Genomic DNA, 16054 nt, shown 5'->3' with positions numbered 1-16054 from the left:
CTGACTCTAAATGGCGGTTAAGTACTGAATAGGCTTCCAAGGTACATTGTGGAATCTGCATCACCGGAGATATAAGAACACATTAGACAAACAGCTGCCAGGGATGGCCTAGGTTTACTTGGTCCTGCCTCAGCGCAGGAGGCTGGACTAGATGACCACACGAGGTCCTTTCCACTCCTACATTTCTATGTTTTTTATTATTCTTCTTCACCCTAACTTGGGCTGGGCTGTCTACCTGATCCTTTGACTTCAGTCGACATACTCCTGGGACAGATCCTCAGCTGGTATAAATTATCTTCAATGGAGCTATTATAGTTTATGCTAGCTGAAAATTGGCCCCCAATGTCCTTGTTTCATACGCTTCCTGCCTATGCTCCCAGTGGTTGGGCAGAGCTCCTCTGCCCTGTGTTCTGTGTCCGTGTTTCTATCCAGGGAACTAAGTTATTTTAAGAGAGATTTTTAATGTTGCTTCTCTTTTCCCCACTGGAATGTTCTTTAGTGCTTTTTGCCCATGCTTCCACGATGCTCTTGCTAGCTTGCATTTTCACAGGTTGCACACTGCCACACTAGTTAACTCCAACATTAACCGTGATTTCTCTGAAAGCTTCTTATTTAAAATCCCAACTACTAGACTCTCTCCCTTGTGTTCTTTCATGATGCCAAGGTGACAACTATCCTGCTTGTTTATATAGAGCCATTCTAAAATCATCTACGCTTTCCCTGGGTCTCTGTCCATGGTGGTCAAAGCCTGCACATTCATGCCTGGCGTTTCTGTAGACAATGAAGTGCTTGCCCCCTGGGAGCTGGACTGAAACTCCCAAACTTATTTCATATAAGCCACCAAAAGCTGTCCAATGGTAACAGCCTTTGGTCACAGTCAGACTGGACTGGACATAGAATATCAGGGTTGGAAGGGACCTCAGGAGGTCATCTAGTCCAACGTCCTGCTCAAAGCAGGACCAATCTCCAGTTTTTACCCCAGATCCCTAAATGGCCCCCTCAAGGATTGAACTCACAACCCTGGGTTTAACAGGGCAATGCTCAAACCACTGAGCTATCCCTCTCCCTCCTGGACATACAACATCCATGGGGACAAGGCACTGTAGGATTAACTTCCTTGTGCAAGAGGCACTGCACTGAGATTCAGAACATCCTGGCTTCCTGTGTGACTTGGGCAAGTCAATCACTCTCTGTGCCTCAGATCCCCACCTGTGAGATTGGATGATGATACAGTAATAGTTCCTACCTCCGAGCTATTGGGAGGCTGGATTTCTGAATGAGGGGGAGGTGCCTTGAGCACCATGGAAAAGGAACTAAATAAAATATACTGAGCTGACACAGAGGTAATTTTAAAGGGCTGAAATGGTCAGTCTGAATGCTGCAGGGATCCATCAAGCCACAGTTTGACAGCATAATGTCCATCATTCTCTTTGACAGTGTGATCAGCATGTGTCTTGTTACAGAGATGAGATTTACTGCCAGATCTGCAAGCAGCTCTCTGGAAACAACAACAAGAGCAGTCGAGCTCGAGGCTGGATCCTCCTCTCGCTTTGCCTGGGCTGTTTCCCTCCCTCAGACAAGTTTGTGAAGGTATCGTGCCCTCATTTCCTGGACCAGGTCTGGGGGCTTGTTTGTTGTTGTATTTGGCTACAATATGTAGAATTAACTGGTTGCTATAGCGACTGGTGATAGGATGGAGGCAGAAACTCCCCCACATCGTTACTCCCCCACATCAATACATAAATCTCCAGTATTGTACCCTTCACCCTCCCTCAGACGTAAATACATGAGCCAGAGACTCAGCTGCTGCATAGACTTCAGTGCTCTGACTTCATTTGAGTTACTCCAGGTTGCTTCAGAAGCACTATACCAATTTACACCTGCTGAGGATCTGACCCATACTGTACATGTTACTGGCATTTGTAATGCGACAGGAGAGGAATAGTTAAAAGTAAAGATCAGTAGCAACTCCCTCACCACAGATTACTCTGCAAGTGTTCCTCCCCTCTCTCTCTGCAAAGCCAAAGACCCAGCCCAAACGGAATGTATGGGGCATGGCCAAGACGCGTACATCCCTGCTGTCATTCCATTGATGGCAGGGGGGCCTGATTCTGATCTCATCCACTTGCACAGTGGTGTAATTCCACTGCCTACTTCAATGGTGTTATTAGTGATTTAGGGGAGAGATCCAAATCAGGCCCAGTTACCGCAGGGATGAATTCAACACAACAGGCCTGATTCTGATCTCTTGCTGGTGCAACATAGGAGTAGCTCATTTGAAGTTAAATAAGTAAGTGAGATTGAGTCAGGCCTACTGTCTCCAAAAGTTTCTTTACAGCCCACAGTTGATTACAGTGGAGCCTATTTTAGCATCCTGCTCTTCCAATGATTGGTCCCTGATCCTTCAGAGGAAGGTAAAACACCGTAATACCCCTGGCCAGTTGTTCCAGGCTGCATGTTGGAACGGAAATAGTGCCTTTCCTGATTTACAGGGATATGAGCACTCTGCCCCCTGAAGCATGAGGTTTGCAGGAGGCTTCTAGACTGACCTGTGGATTCAGATAACAGGCCAAATTTCCAGAGAGAGTCCTGAGGTCCATGTGCAATTAAGCACTCATGTTTGCATGTGTAGTTACTGCAATTCTGTGCAAACAGTAGGACTGCATGGACAAAGGATGCCCTTGGTATCATGCAGTCGGCAGGCAGGCGCCTGCATTTGCAATAATAATTCCATATCATAGTGAGCAATTGGCACAGATCTTACTCCCTGTTGAGGGTTTAGCTCTGCATATCACTACAGATCCTTCTAGTGCAAAATTCCTTGAACTTCACTGAATTGACAGGCTAGTGTAAGCTCTGCAGGAGTTGAAGATTGATTTCTCCATAGAAATCTTAATGGATGACTAAGTAGTATGATTAGAAAATGCCAAGAAACCCAGTGCAATGCATTGGCAAGTTGGTTTGGGAAGAGCTATTATAGGATCAGGCTGATCTGATCTACTGGCCCTTGTGAGACACCAGTTCTTTAGCAACATCTGCATTTCCTAACTGTCTCTTATGTTTTGTACATCCAGTACCTGCTGAATTTCATCCGCAGTGGGCCCACAGGCTACGCACCGTATTGTGCTGAACGGCTGAAGCGCACCTATACCAATGGAGCGCGGACTGAACCTCCCAGCTGGCTGGAGCTACAGGTAGTTTCTCCCTCATCAACGGGTTCTCAGTTACATATCTGTGTGTTCATGTTGAATGGTATTTACTTGTCTTCACTGGCTGATCTTTTCAAGTCCAGGAACTGAAAGACAGTAAACCTGCTCTGGCTATGCTGTTAGACATGCCCAGTTGTAGTCACTCCTTGCCAGGTGGACTAGCAAAATCAGGACTTTGTCATAATGCATCCGATCCATAAGATGGGTGACCAGTTGTGTGCTGCTGCATTTGCTGTCCTTTTGATGAAGCTGCAAGATGGGTGTGGAGCTGGTTTTTATTCTCTTTTCCTTTGTATGGGCCCTGCAGACTGAGGCCAGGCCTACACTAAAAAGTTAGGTCGACCCAGCTACATTGCTCAGGGGTGTGAAAAGTCCTCAAATGCAAGAATTCTTCTGTCAAACTAGATACTGCCTCTGGGGGAGATGGATTAACTACAGCAAGAGGAGAGCCTCTCCCATCACTGTAGTGAGTGTCTACACTGATGCACTACCGCAGCATTTCTAGTGAAGATGTAACCTCACTTAATGAGCTGAGATCTCGAACGTGATTGTGATCATGGTGTAAAGTTGGTGCAGAGAGAGCTCTTAAATCTAAATGACTCCTCCATTCTCCTTGGGAAAGTGGGGTCTGCCTCTGATTCTTCTCATTCACTTAATTCTGGCTAACAGGCAACAAAGCAGAAGAAACCCATTGTATTTAATGTCACCTTGATGAATGGCCAAAGCATCACGGTTCCTGCAGATTCAGCCTCCATTGCCAAAGAGATCTGCCAGTTGGTAGCTGATAAAATGATGCAGAAGGACACGTTTGGTTTTTCACTCTACATTGCTGTGTATGACAAGGTAAAGTATTGAAATCCATCCTGAAATCCTCAAACTCCTCCCCAGGAATGGCCTCTAATAACCCTCCAGAAGCTCCTCCCAAGGGAATGACCTCGAATAGTCCTCCACAAGCTCCACACTGGGAATCTCCTCTAATATCTGTCCCACCTGGCTGAGGACTCCCTTACAGCACTGGTTCTACTCTCTTGCTTTTTGTCCCTTCCAGCGGCTGACAGTTCCCCTCCGTCTGCCCTGCTCGGGCATTCTTGTTTTCCATCATAGATATTCCCCTCTCACTGCTGTCAGTACTTCTCAGCCCTACACAGGGGAGAGTTCCATTTTCCACGCTCCAAGTCCTAGGAGCTGCTGATGCATTTTGCCATCAGTGGCGCTTAACCCAAACTTTGGAACAGTTGCCTGCAGTCCCCATGAGGCACAGCCCTGTAATTCACATGCTATCACTCTGCACATCCTTTCCCACTATATTGTTATGCTAATGAAGTACTAGTTTAGAGAAGCATATGGTCTGGGTGCTCAGAATTGGGCTGTAAACTCAATGGGCTGAACTCAGAAGTGACACCATTGTGTAAAATAAACCACCAATGCAAGTGCAGGAAAGTGGGTGTATGTTAAACCCTGAGGGGGCAGAGGTGCATGGCTGTAGCAGGAAAAGCAAAAAGATGGGTGTATGATAAAGCAGTCCTACTCCTGGACCCCCATACCTTTACCTTCCTGGTTGTTTTTCCAGACACCACCCTGCCCTTCCATGCCCTGGTGTGTAAGTTACACCCACTTACTAGTGTGTAACTTGCCCAGTCCCATCCAGGACCCCTCTGAACTAGCCCACCATATGAACTGATGTGTCTGGGATATCTTCGTTGTTAGCAGACAGGGGCATGCTAGTCTGTTGTCACTCACTAAATTACAAATCAGGCCTTTCCCTGAAACGGATTATCCCTCTGCTCTTAGGTCTGGTCACTGGGTAGCGGCCGGGATCATGTCATGGATGCCATCTCCCAGTGCGAGCAGCTGGTGAAGGAGCAGGGTGCCCATGAACGCAACACCCCATGGCGCCTCTACTTTCGGAAAGAGATCTTCACTCCCTGGCACAACTCGAAGGAAGATCCAGTCAGCACGGAGCTCATTTACCACCAGATCATTCGCGGGATCCGGTTTGGAGAATACCGCTGTGAGAAGGTGGGGTTCCTGACTGCCCTTTGCATGGGGGCAGTAGGACATAGGGGCTTCCAAAGGGGATAAGCAGAGGAGGGCAGGCTGATGGAGTTGTGTCCAACACCCTCTCAATGGGCACTTTTCCAAATGACGGTGCCAGCAGCCCGGCCAGAGTATGACGTAAGGTAAGCTGCATCTGCCAGCTGCCGTTGGATGCTACACACACGCCCTGAGGAGTTGCTTGGGTTCTATTTTAATATGGACTCGATTGTCCTGCTTGGCACTGTGACCGCAGCCTAGGTCACTCTCTTCCTACTGTATTGCTGCCTACGGCAGCCATGCTGAGAGCAGAAAAATGACTGTTGCTATACTGACTCCAGACCGTGTAGTGTTGGATCAGAAGAATACCCAGCTCTTGTATAGCATGTCTCGTCAGTGGATCTCAAAGGGTGGTAGGACTCAGCTATGACTTTCCAGGCTTCATTTAACCAGCTGAATTGTTGCAGGAGGAGGATTTGGTGGAAGTAGGAGCAAAATATTGCTACATTCAGTCTGGGGACTCCATCCACAATGAGCTTGTCCAGAAGCTACTCCAGGACTTCATCCCAGCCAAGCTGCTGAAGTCAAAGCCCCAGGAGAAGTGGGTGAGCCTCATAACGTATGCACATGCCAAGGTACGGATCTCGCATAACACTGTGAATTGATCTTGAGCCTCCAAGACCCTGTGTTAAGCTCCAGCTTCTACTTCTTTAATTAATGAATTCCATTTATAACATGGTGTGAGGTGTCCCAAGGGGCAGTAGTGAGAGGAGCGCTGGCTGGTGCCTAGAGATTTGTCAGAGAGCAGTAAGAAGCATCTCCATGCATATGCCCTGCATGGTTCATTAGGGAGGAGCAGGAAGAGGGGCTATGCTGTCTCCTCTGGGAGCAGAAAGAGGCAGTACAGTTTATTTCTGCAGCCACTCAGGGGGTTTCTTAAAGAGTCACCACTGGTGGCTGCTATGGTGATTGATTCAGAGTAGACGCAACATGGGATGGTTGGCGTTCATGCATATTACGCTCCCTGTTCTATTGGCAAGATGGATTATACTGATTAATTGTATTAGTATTTCTATGACACCCACTGTGTGTTAAACCCTTGACAGACAACCAAGGAGATGAGATCCCAGCCCAGGGGAGCTTAGAATCCAAACAGCTGCCTGTGCCATTAGCCATGTCTGAATGGGACAGCTCGGGTCCATGGAGACTGCCTGGGGTTTGATTTTTTGCAGATGAAATTGGGCCCAATCCTGCAAATTGCTGAACTCCCTAAGAAGTCCAGGGAGTTGAGGGCTCTCTGCACCTTGCAGGGTTGGTCCTGCTCCTTGTGAGTCTTTGGATGTTGCACTTCAGTATGTGTACCCTGGATCTGCATAAAAGAAGCCATGGCCTTGTTTTTGTGTTGTAGGCCCCATACACACAGGACCGGCTTTCCCCTCAGAGCGTGAAGGAGCAGCTAGTGGATTTTGCCCGTTTTCAGTGGCCTTTGCTCTTTTCTAGGTTCTTTGAAGTCACCAGATTTTCAGGTAACATCAGCAGTGAGTGGGTAAGGGGATAGGAACAGGATAAAGAGAGAAGGGCTGAACAATATCTATAAATGGGCTATTTCTGCCTTTCCAGGGCCCAGTCTGCCCAAGAACCACTTCATAGTAGCCATTAACTGGAAAGGGATCTGCTTCATAGATGAGTCAGAAAAGCGGCTCCTCGATCTGTCCTTCCCAGAAATCACTGGAATACACACCAACAGGTTAGTCCCCTGGATTGGCACGATCCAGAGAAAACAGCTGCCTCTCAGCCTAGACTCAGCCAACGGCTCTCCATGGAGGATGGAGATTCTCTTCCCCTCACTCCCCAAGAAAGGCGGTTGTTCTGGGTCTGGGTCAGCATCCATCCTTGGGACACGTCCAGAGAGTTTCTGAATGAATGAACTTCCCCAGTAAGTCCAGGGAAAGATCATCCTTCCAGGTCAGGACTGAGGTGCATTAGTGTGAGGGAAGCCTTACATTGAATTAATTCACTGCTCACTCCAGGAGACGGATGCTCCTCAGTGCCTAGAATGAGGTAACTTTGCAGAGACACATGGGGCAGCTGAACCAACATGTGATGCTCTCAAGAGAGAGTGAGCCAGAGTTTCACTCACCTACTTTCGAGAAGTTGAGTCAGGAGCTCCTAACTCCTGTTAGTGCTAATGCATGCCCAGGAAGTTCCTGCCCCTGTGGGGAGGCTTTGCATGCCTTGAGCTGCAGATAGAGGGCTGTGTATGGATGTAGCAAAAAGGTGATACAAGCTTTGCAGATGTTCCAGTAACAAACCACTCTGGATCCACAGGGCAGTGAAGTCTTTTGGGCAGAGCTGCACTCTCATCACGCTGCGGGCAGAGGAGTTTGTCCTGACGTCTGTCCACAGCATTGTCATCGCGGAGCTAGTGGTCCTGTTTCTGGAAGGACTGAAGAAGAGGTCCCAGTATGCTGTGGCCATGCAGGAGAGCAAGCAGCAAGGTTAGTCTGACAAGCCTTCTCTTGGGCAGGGAGAAGTCTTGTGAGAACCCCCAGTAAGCACTCAAAAGAGCTAAAAGAGAAGCAGGAAAGCTCAAGGAGACAGAAACTTTACTCCAGGAAGAGTCAGTAATAATCACCACAATGAGCCAGCATGTCAGGCACCATGGTTCAGGCCTCCCTGAAATCAACAAATCGACCTTCCTTCCCCCTTCGCTGCTGTTTGCTTCCTCTTGGACACTGCATAGTCCAGGAACTCCACCTGCCACATTCACTTAATTCTCATTCGTGAGCTCTTTTCCCTGCATCATTGCCAGTCCCAGGGACCCATTCTGCTCCCATCACAATCAATGTAAGTTTTGCTATTGACCTCAGTGGGAGCAGGCGCAGGCTGCCAGAGGACATGTCAGTGTCTGCTCTAAAAAGTGCTATTGTATGATCAGCCATTATTACACAAATCGCTTTCTACTGGTAACTGAGCCCAGGCCTTGCAAACTCATTTTACTTGTCTTTATGATTGAAATCCCCTGTATTTTCTTCTGACATTATAAAGCCTGAATAGGATACTATAGCTCTCTTTGTTTCCAGGGGACCCTGCCATTCTGCCCTTCAAGAAGGGGGACTTGCTGATTCTGACCCAGGACAAAGGGCTGGAAGGAAATCGTGGTGACTGGGCCTATGCTCAAAATGAAAGGACTGCCAAGATGGGGATTGTGTCTTTAGAAGCAATCTATATCATCCCTTCCATTGCAAAACCATCTAGCCAAGTGCTGGTAAGGAGCATGTGCTGGGGACATAGACAATAATAGAATGGTCTCCAGGCCTTGCAGACCCAGGGGTGAATGGCATGACAGTACTGAATGCAATTGTTCATTGGAATATGAGTGGTCCTCCCAACTTAGACCAGGTTGATGCCTTTCATAGGAGCAACAAATGAGTCAGAATTAAATGCAAAAACAAAGACAAAACAAACAAAACCCTTAGTCCAACACTGAGGATGAGATTTCAGTTGCACAAAAGGCATAAGTTTCCAGATGATGGCACATATAGCAGCCATAACTCCATGCCCTCTGTCTTTGTATGACTTTATACAGTTAATGGTAACATAGGCGCTGACTTCCACTGTTCCCTGTGGGTGCTCGACCCCACCCCTGGCTCCCCTTGCCCCACCCCCATTCCACCCCCTTCTCCCAAGTCCCTGCCCCTGCCCGCCTCTTCTCCGCCTCCTCCCCTGAGCGTGCCACGTCCCCGCTCCTCCCCCCTGGAAAGTCCGAAGCGCCGCCAAACAGCTGTTTGGCAGCGGAAAGTGCTGGGAGGTAGGCAGAGGAGCAGGGACATGGAGAAGAGGCGGGGCAGGGGCGGGGACTTATGCGTGCAGTTGAATTCCCAGACTTTTGTGCTGAATGTTGGATTAATGCCATGATTTGGGCTATTTCTGCCTCTTATAAAAAACCAAAACAAACCCCAAAGCCCCAGCGCATTTTTCGGAACTATTTGTTGCAAATACAGTCATTGGATTTACTTAGCTGACGGGTCCCATCTTGCTGCAGGTTGTCTGATTGGAAATACAGGCCTACAAACAGATGGGAGCCACTCCCATCTCAGAACGTTGTGTTAAAGGAACACACCTAACAGGCACCCAGCACAAGTTTCACCCTAATCACCATCTTCCCACTGATGAATTGGCTATCCCAGTTTTAGAGAGTTGCTATATTTTGTACTATACAAGAGGATTAAAGGGGACTGTTATGGGGCACGCTTAACGCTGGGGCACCCGCTCCTGGCTGCTCTGGGGATTAGCTCCTTCCAGCACCCCCTTCTGCTGCTCATTCACGTGCCCTGCCATCTTTGTCTGCAACTCAGGATGCTCTCTTCATGGCTTGCTCTTTGTGGCTTGGCCCTCCAGCTAGGTTAATATGGGCCTCCCCTTCCAGGATAGCAGACTCCTATTGGACAACTGTCCCAGGCAGGCTTTGTTCCACTGCCCAGCCTGTGCCACTTCCCCAGTGGCTGGTAGGGGAGCCCAGGGAACCTATGTCTAGCAACTGTGGACTGCTTTTTCCAAGATCCTGTTGCTATGTTCCTGGACTCCTGCCTACATCTTCTGGCTTCCCCCTCTCTGGATTTACCAACCCAAACTCCCTCCTCCCAGGAAGTAACTACAGACTACTTAATTCCATAGCCCCAAACACACCTCCCTTCTCCGAGGCAGGGAGGAAGTAAGCACAGACTACTTCCCCTGAAGCCCCTTTCTGCTCCCCATTTCCTGGCTTTATACCAATCCCATCTGTTCCTTCTCAGCTGGGCTCCATTATCAACCAACCTTTCAATCCCTGGTTCCTCACCAGATGCAGTCTATCAGGTTAATTAACCTAATTTAACCTGCTCTGACTTGTGCACAGGAGGACTCCCCATCCCAGGGACCTACTGAAAGATGAATCAGACAAAAAGGAGGTGGATTTCTAATGAGTGCTGTGCTGGCATTAATCAAGACTGACTCCAGCACTCGCTGTCTGTGTTTGTGTCTACCTAAGAATGTAAATCGGCTGCTTTCTTGAGCCTCTGCAGATTCCCAACGCTATTGCAGCAGAGAATAATTGAGCGTGGTGTACAATGCCATTTGTGTGTATCCAGTGATAATAACGTCAAACCGTTTGCACAGAGCCCTGTAATAGTGTGAAGTCTCTGTGTATTTCCAGAGCTTGCTGATGATGTCACCCGATCAGAGGAGGTTGGCATCACTGAATTCCCGCACGGAGGAGGCGGAGGAAGAGGAAGTGAAAGTGAAGCCCTACACGCTTGAGGAGTTTTCCTATGAGTACTTCAGGTAAAGCTCCCTGTACCTGGAGAGACTGCTCAGAGCAGCACTCTGGAAAAAGGGTTCATGTCTGGCTGATTGAAACAAACCCTTTAACCTTATCATGGAGGTAGCAATGATTCCATGGCGGAACACACGTCTGAGCTACTTTTCCTCTTACTTGTAATGAAGCTGACAGTGGAGTGACTCCCACTAGGTGGAGATTCTGACACAGGAACTTCTAGTGTCGCCTATCTGCAGGGTTGCAATGGCCAGACTAGGATGGTCTGAACTGTAATTCTCTTCCTTCCACATAGCACTATTTCTAGCTCCAGGATTTGCCATGTAACTAACACAGAACTGGGACATGCAGTGTCCTCTCGGGTCCCAGCAGAAGGAGGAAAAATAGTTTTTCAAACCTCTGATGTCTTCTGTGCTTTCCTTCTGCTGATATCTACAAGGATGTGCGGTCACAGTGCATTCCCAGGCCCTGGCAGCCCCATCTACAGTACTAGCTCATCACTCTGGCATAGAACATGGTCACAGATCAGTCTTCACAGTGCTGGCTTCCTGTTTAATGTTACTACTGATCTAACAGGTCAGAATGAACTATTTCTGTTTCCATTCAGGGTTCCTGAAAAGGAGTCCATCAGCAAGGCTGTCCTCCACAAATCTCGCGGGCGCAGCCAGCTGTGGGCACTCTCCAAGGAACCCCTGAAGCAGCCCTTACTGAGGAAGGTGTGTGCAGATCCAGAACTTCGGAAACTTGCTTGCCAGGCTTTCATTGATATCCTTTCATCTCCCCCTCAGCTGGGTGGAGCTGTGTTACTGGCAAGGCAATGGAAAAGCTGCCGGCAGTGATCCATGTCTGTTTCACTTCCTTTTAGTGTCATATCCCAGCCATTGTAAATGTGGGGGAGGTAGCTATATAGAGCACATGGGGTTAAGAGAGTGCCATCTTTCCTGCAAAGGGAAAAACTGCTCTGCTCTACGGCTCAACAGCCCCACCATGGCCCACCATGTAGGGTACATCCCGAGGGTCCATCCACCTAAGAGGATCTTGAGGGAGCTGCTGCTAGAATGCACATATAATTTGCCATTAAGTAATACACTTAAGCAATTAAGTAATTCTGGTTAGAAAGCATGTGGCTTCCTGCATGATTCCAGAGCTTCTGAACTGTTGTGTGTCCTCCTGCAAGGGTCAGGCAGCTAAAGCCACAGGAGTCATGCAACTGAAAGGACGGTGCTTGTGGAAAAGGTACAAGGAACAGAACAGGGTTCCTCTCACCAATACACACCAGGAGTCTCCCAAGAACCCCTGTGGAATAATCCCAGGAGAGGCATTCTGGTAGAGAGGGTGACAAATCCCTGCAGTTAATAGTGACTGTAAAAGCAAGCACAGGTCCTAGCTTGGTGGTGGCTATGCTGGGATGAGAAGGGGTAGGTTCCAGTGGGCAGCACAGCCAGGGGATATGACTGGGCCTCATGTATCTATTGCTTGACTGGCAATGAAGTGACACCCAGCACCATGGCCAGGATTTGCCCCAAGTCTCTGATGATTATGTGTCCTTCCCATGCGGACAGTCCTTAACTGTGCCTTCACCCATCATGAAGTTCATGGGGGACTACCCCTCAAAACAGGCACGATCCTCCGTGGAGCTCACTGACCAGATATTTGTGGCAGCCATCCAGGAGGAGGTGCTGCGGGATGAGATCTATTGTCAGATCATGAAACAGCTGACCGAGAACAGCAACAGGTACCAGGCCTGTGTGCGTCTGGCCCCATCCTCCAGTACATGACGGGTGATTCCAATCCAAGATCTGGGGAGCTGCAGCGAGCTGGAATTCCTGCAGCAGCTGTAGTGGGAGGGAATGTCTGCAGGAGCGGCAGGTGCAGCACCCTATAAGAAGGGTGCGATGGGCACCCTCCCCTCTCAGCACTATTGGCTGGTGCTTGTGGGGAGCAGATGTGACTGTGGCCCCATCCCTTCTCGAGATGCTAGCACTGTCTGCAGGTTTACTCCCTCGGAGACTGTGGCTGTCTGTGCAGGGGAGTGAGAGGGGAGCCTTTTCCCCTCAGTGCTGGCTATGTAGCTGTGAATGGAGATACGGTCCTATAAGTGGGTCTTGTGTGCCTTTATAACCATTATATTAGAGGATAGGTTGTCCCCCTCCGCCTTCCCATCCAGCCCCCCTCCAAGTTTAGCTTCCCTGCTGTAAGGGTTATGTTAGCACATGGTTGTCACTGGATCTTCTGTTGGCTTCCCCTCATTCTGATTGTTATGTATTACTTTACAGCGCCTTGCAGAATAGATGGATGGCATAGGGTCCCTGCCCAAAGAGCTTGCAATGGAGTCTCAGACAGGACTCAGGGCAACAAGATAGCAGAGTGGGGCAAGGTGGGAAGGATGGGTCACGGCAGTAAGGTTTTGTCATGCTGACTCACTTTGCGGAGTCAGGACAGAAACGGGTCCTAAAGGAGTGAGGGGATTTGAATGAGGAGAGGTCTCCCGGTCCAGGGAGGACATTTCACATGCAGGGAGCTGCAGGAAACAAGGTATGGAGAAATCTGTGCAACAAAGCAGCAAGAGATTCACTGAGTCTGGCATCGTTAGCAGAGCAGGGTGGGCAGAGGCAATACACCTGGGGCCAGACTGTCAAGAGAGCTCAGCTCCCATTTAGACATCAGAGTTAGTGGCTAGGTTTTCCAAAGAGATCTACATGGTGAGCTGCTGGGGGCGGAGCAGGTTTGAGAACAAGGCCCCATGAGATGTGAAAGCAGCCCCCAAGCATAAGACCCAGCAGCTTCCTGTCCCAGAGAGAGTGGCTCAGGAGGCTGTTGTATAAAACAAATCAACAAGATTAATACATGTGAGAGCAACACATTCTGTTACATTCCTTGTCTGGCAGGGAGAGACTCTTACTGCGACTGTTTCCTCTAGTAGCAATCATCAATGATGGGTCAGAATCACGTTCCAGTGTGATAAGTGGAATGTACAAACATAGGCAAGAATAACCATTTCAGAACAAACAAATACACAGCATGCACTAGAGATGGTTTGCTATCTTGGGGCAGGGATTTGCCTACACCTCATTGTCATGTAAATAGCTTGTAAGTCTAAACTGTTTCTAGGGGTATGTCTACACTACGGAATAAGGTCGAATTTATAGAAGTCGGTTTTTTAGAAATCGGTTTTATATATTCGAGTGTGTGTGTCCCCACAGAAGTGCATTAAGTGCATTAACTCGGCGGAGTGCTTCCACAGTACCGAGGCTAGAGTCGACTTCCAGAGCGTTGCACTGTGGGTAGCTATCCCACAGTTCCCGCAGTCTCCACTGCCCATTGGAATTCTGGGTTGAGATCCCAATGCCTGATGGGGCTGAAACATTGTCGCGGGTGGTTCTGGGTACATATTGTCAGTCCCCCCTTCCCTCCCTCCCTCCCTCCGTGAAAGCAAGGGCAGACAATCGTTTCGCGCCTTTTTTCCTGAGTTACCTGTGCGGACGCCATACCACCGCAAGCATGGAGCCCGCTCAGGTAACCGTCACCGTATGTCTCCTGGGTGCTGGCAGACGCGGTACGGCATTGCTACACAGTAGCAGCAACCCATTGCCTTGTGGCAGCAGACGGTACAATACGACTGGTAGCCGTCCTCGTCATGTCCGAGGTACTCCTGGTCGCCTGTGTGAGGTCGATCAGGAGCGCCTGGGCAGACATGGGCGCAGGGACTAAATTTTTAGTGACTTGACCAGGTCATTCTCTTAAGTCCGGCAGTCAGTCCTATTGAACCGTCTTATGGTGAGCAGGCAGGCAATATGTCCTTCTGCACCGTCTGCTGCCAGCCAAAGATGTAAAAGATAGATGGAGTGGATCAAAACAAGAAATAGACCAGATTTGTTTTGTACTCATTTGCCTCCTCCCCTGTCTAGGGGACTCATTCCTCTAGGTCACACTGCAGTCACTCACAGAGAAGGTGCAGCGAGGTAAATCTAGCCATGTATCAATCAGAGGCCAGGCTAACCTCCTTGTTCCAATAAGAACAATAACTTAGGTGCACCATTTCTTATTGGAACCCTCCGTGAAGTCCTGCCTGAACTACTCCTTGATGTAAAGCCACCCCCTTTGTGGATTTTAGCCCCCTGAAGCCAACCCTGTAAGCCGTGTCATCAGTCGCCCCTCCCTCCGTCAGAGCAACGGCAGACAATCATTCCGCGCCTTTTTTCTGTGCGGACGCCATACCAAGGCAAGCATGGAGTCCGCTCAGCTCACTTTGGCAATTAGGAGCACATTAAACACCACACGCATTATCCAGCAGTATATACAGCACCAGAACCTGGCAAAGCGCTACCAGGCGAGGAGGCGACGTCAGCGCGGTCACGTGAGTGATCAGGACATGGACACAGATTTCTCTGAAAGCATGGGCCCTGCCAATGCATGCATCATGGTGCTAATGGGGCAGGTTCATGCTGTGGAACGCCGATTCTGGGCTCGGGAAACAAGCACAGACTGGTGGGACCGCATAGTGTTGCAGGTCTGGGACGATTCCTAGTGGCTGCGAAACTTTCGCATGCATAAGGGCACTTTCATGGAACTTTGTGACTTGCTTTCCCCTGCCCTGAAGCGCATGAATACCAAGATGAGAGCAGCCCTCACAGTTGAGAAGCGAGTGGCGATAGCCCTGTGGAAGCTTGCAACGCCAGACAGCTACCGGTCAGTTGGGAATCAATTTGGAGTGGGCAAATCTACTGTGGGGGCTGCTGTGATGCAAGTAGCCCACGCAATCAAAGATCTGCTGATATCAAGGGTAGTGACCCTGGGAAATGTGCAGGTCATAGTGGATGGCTTTGCTGCAATGGGATTCCCTAACTGTGGTGGGGCCATAGACGGAACCCATATCCCTATCTTGGCACCGGAGCACCAAGCCGGCGAGTACATAAACCGCAAGGGGTACTTTTCAATAGTGCTGCAAGCTCTGGTGGATCACAAGGGACGTTTCACCAACATCAACGTGGGATGGCCGGGAAAGGTACATGACGCTCGCATCTTCAGGAACTCTGGTCTGTTTCAAAAGCTGCAAGAAGGGACTTTATTCCCAGACCAGAAAATATCTGTTGGTGATGTTGAAATGCCTATATGTATCCTTGGGGACCCAGCCTACCCCTTAATGCCATGGCTCATGAAGCCGTACACAGGCAGCCTGGACAGCAGTCAGGAGCTGTTCAACTACAGGCTGAGCAAGTGCAGAATGGTGGTAGAATGTGCATTTGGACGTTTAAAGGCGCGCTGGTGCAGTTTACTGACTCGCTTAGACCTCAGCGAAACCAATATTCCCACTGTTATTACTGCTTGCTGTGTGCTCCACAATATCTGTGAGAGTAAGGGGGAGATGTTTATGGCGGGGTGGGAGGTTGAGGCAAATCGCCTGGCTGCTGGTTACGCGCAGCCAGACACCAGGGCAGTTAGAAGAGCACAGGAGGGTGCGGTACGCATCAGAGAGGCTTTGAAAACCAGTTTCATG

The 16054-nt window shown here is 49.2% G+C and overlaps 1 protein-coding gene across 1 annotated transcript in view; it reads left to right on the top strand.

Annotated features, from left to right (window-relative positions):
- The window catches only part of MYO7B (myosin VIIB), an 89942-nt gene that overhangs the window by 52271 nt on the left and 21617 nt on the right, over window positions 1–16054 (top strand). The window contains exons 28-39 of the mRNA XM_074964029.1: window positions 1464–1590; window positions 3075–3194; window positions 3879–4052; window positions 5001–5228; window positions 5711–5878; window positions 6652–6769; window positions 6864–6990; window positions 7572–7741; window positions 8327–8511; window positions 10438–10565; window positions 11165–11322; window positions 12139–12292. Of these exons, the coding sequence (XP_074820130.1) occupies window positions 1464–1590; window positions 3075–3194; window positions 3879–4052; window positions 5001–5228; window positions 5711–5878; window positions 6652–6769; window positions 6864–6990; window positions 7572–7741; window positions 8327–8511; window positions 10438–10565; window positions 11165–11322; window positions 12139–12292 (1857 nt within the window). The remainder of the gene's footprint in view (window positions 1–1463; window positions 1591–3074; window positions 3195–3878; window positions 4053–5000; window positions 5229–5710; window positions 5879–6651; window positions 6770–6863; window positions 6991–7571; window positions 7742–8326; window positions 8512–10437; window positions 10566–11164; window positions 11323–12138; window positions 12293–16054) is intronic.

Source organism: Natator depressus, chromosome 9, assembly GCF_965152275.1.
Source record: "Natator depressus isolate rNatDep1 chromosome 9, rNatDep2.hap1, whole genome shotgun sequence".
NCBI lineage: Eukaryota > Metazoa > Chordata > Testudines > Cheloniidae > Natator > Natator depressus.
Note: the sequence above shows the minus strand (reverse complement) of the source record. Positions and strands in the feature narration are given on the sequence as shown.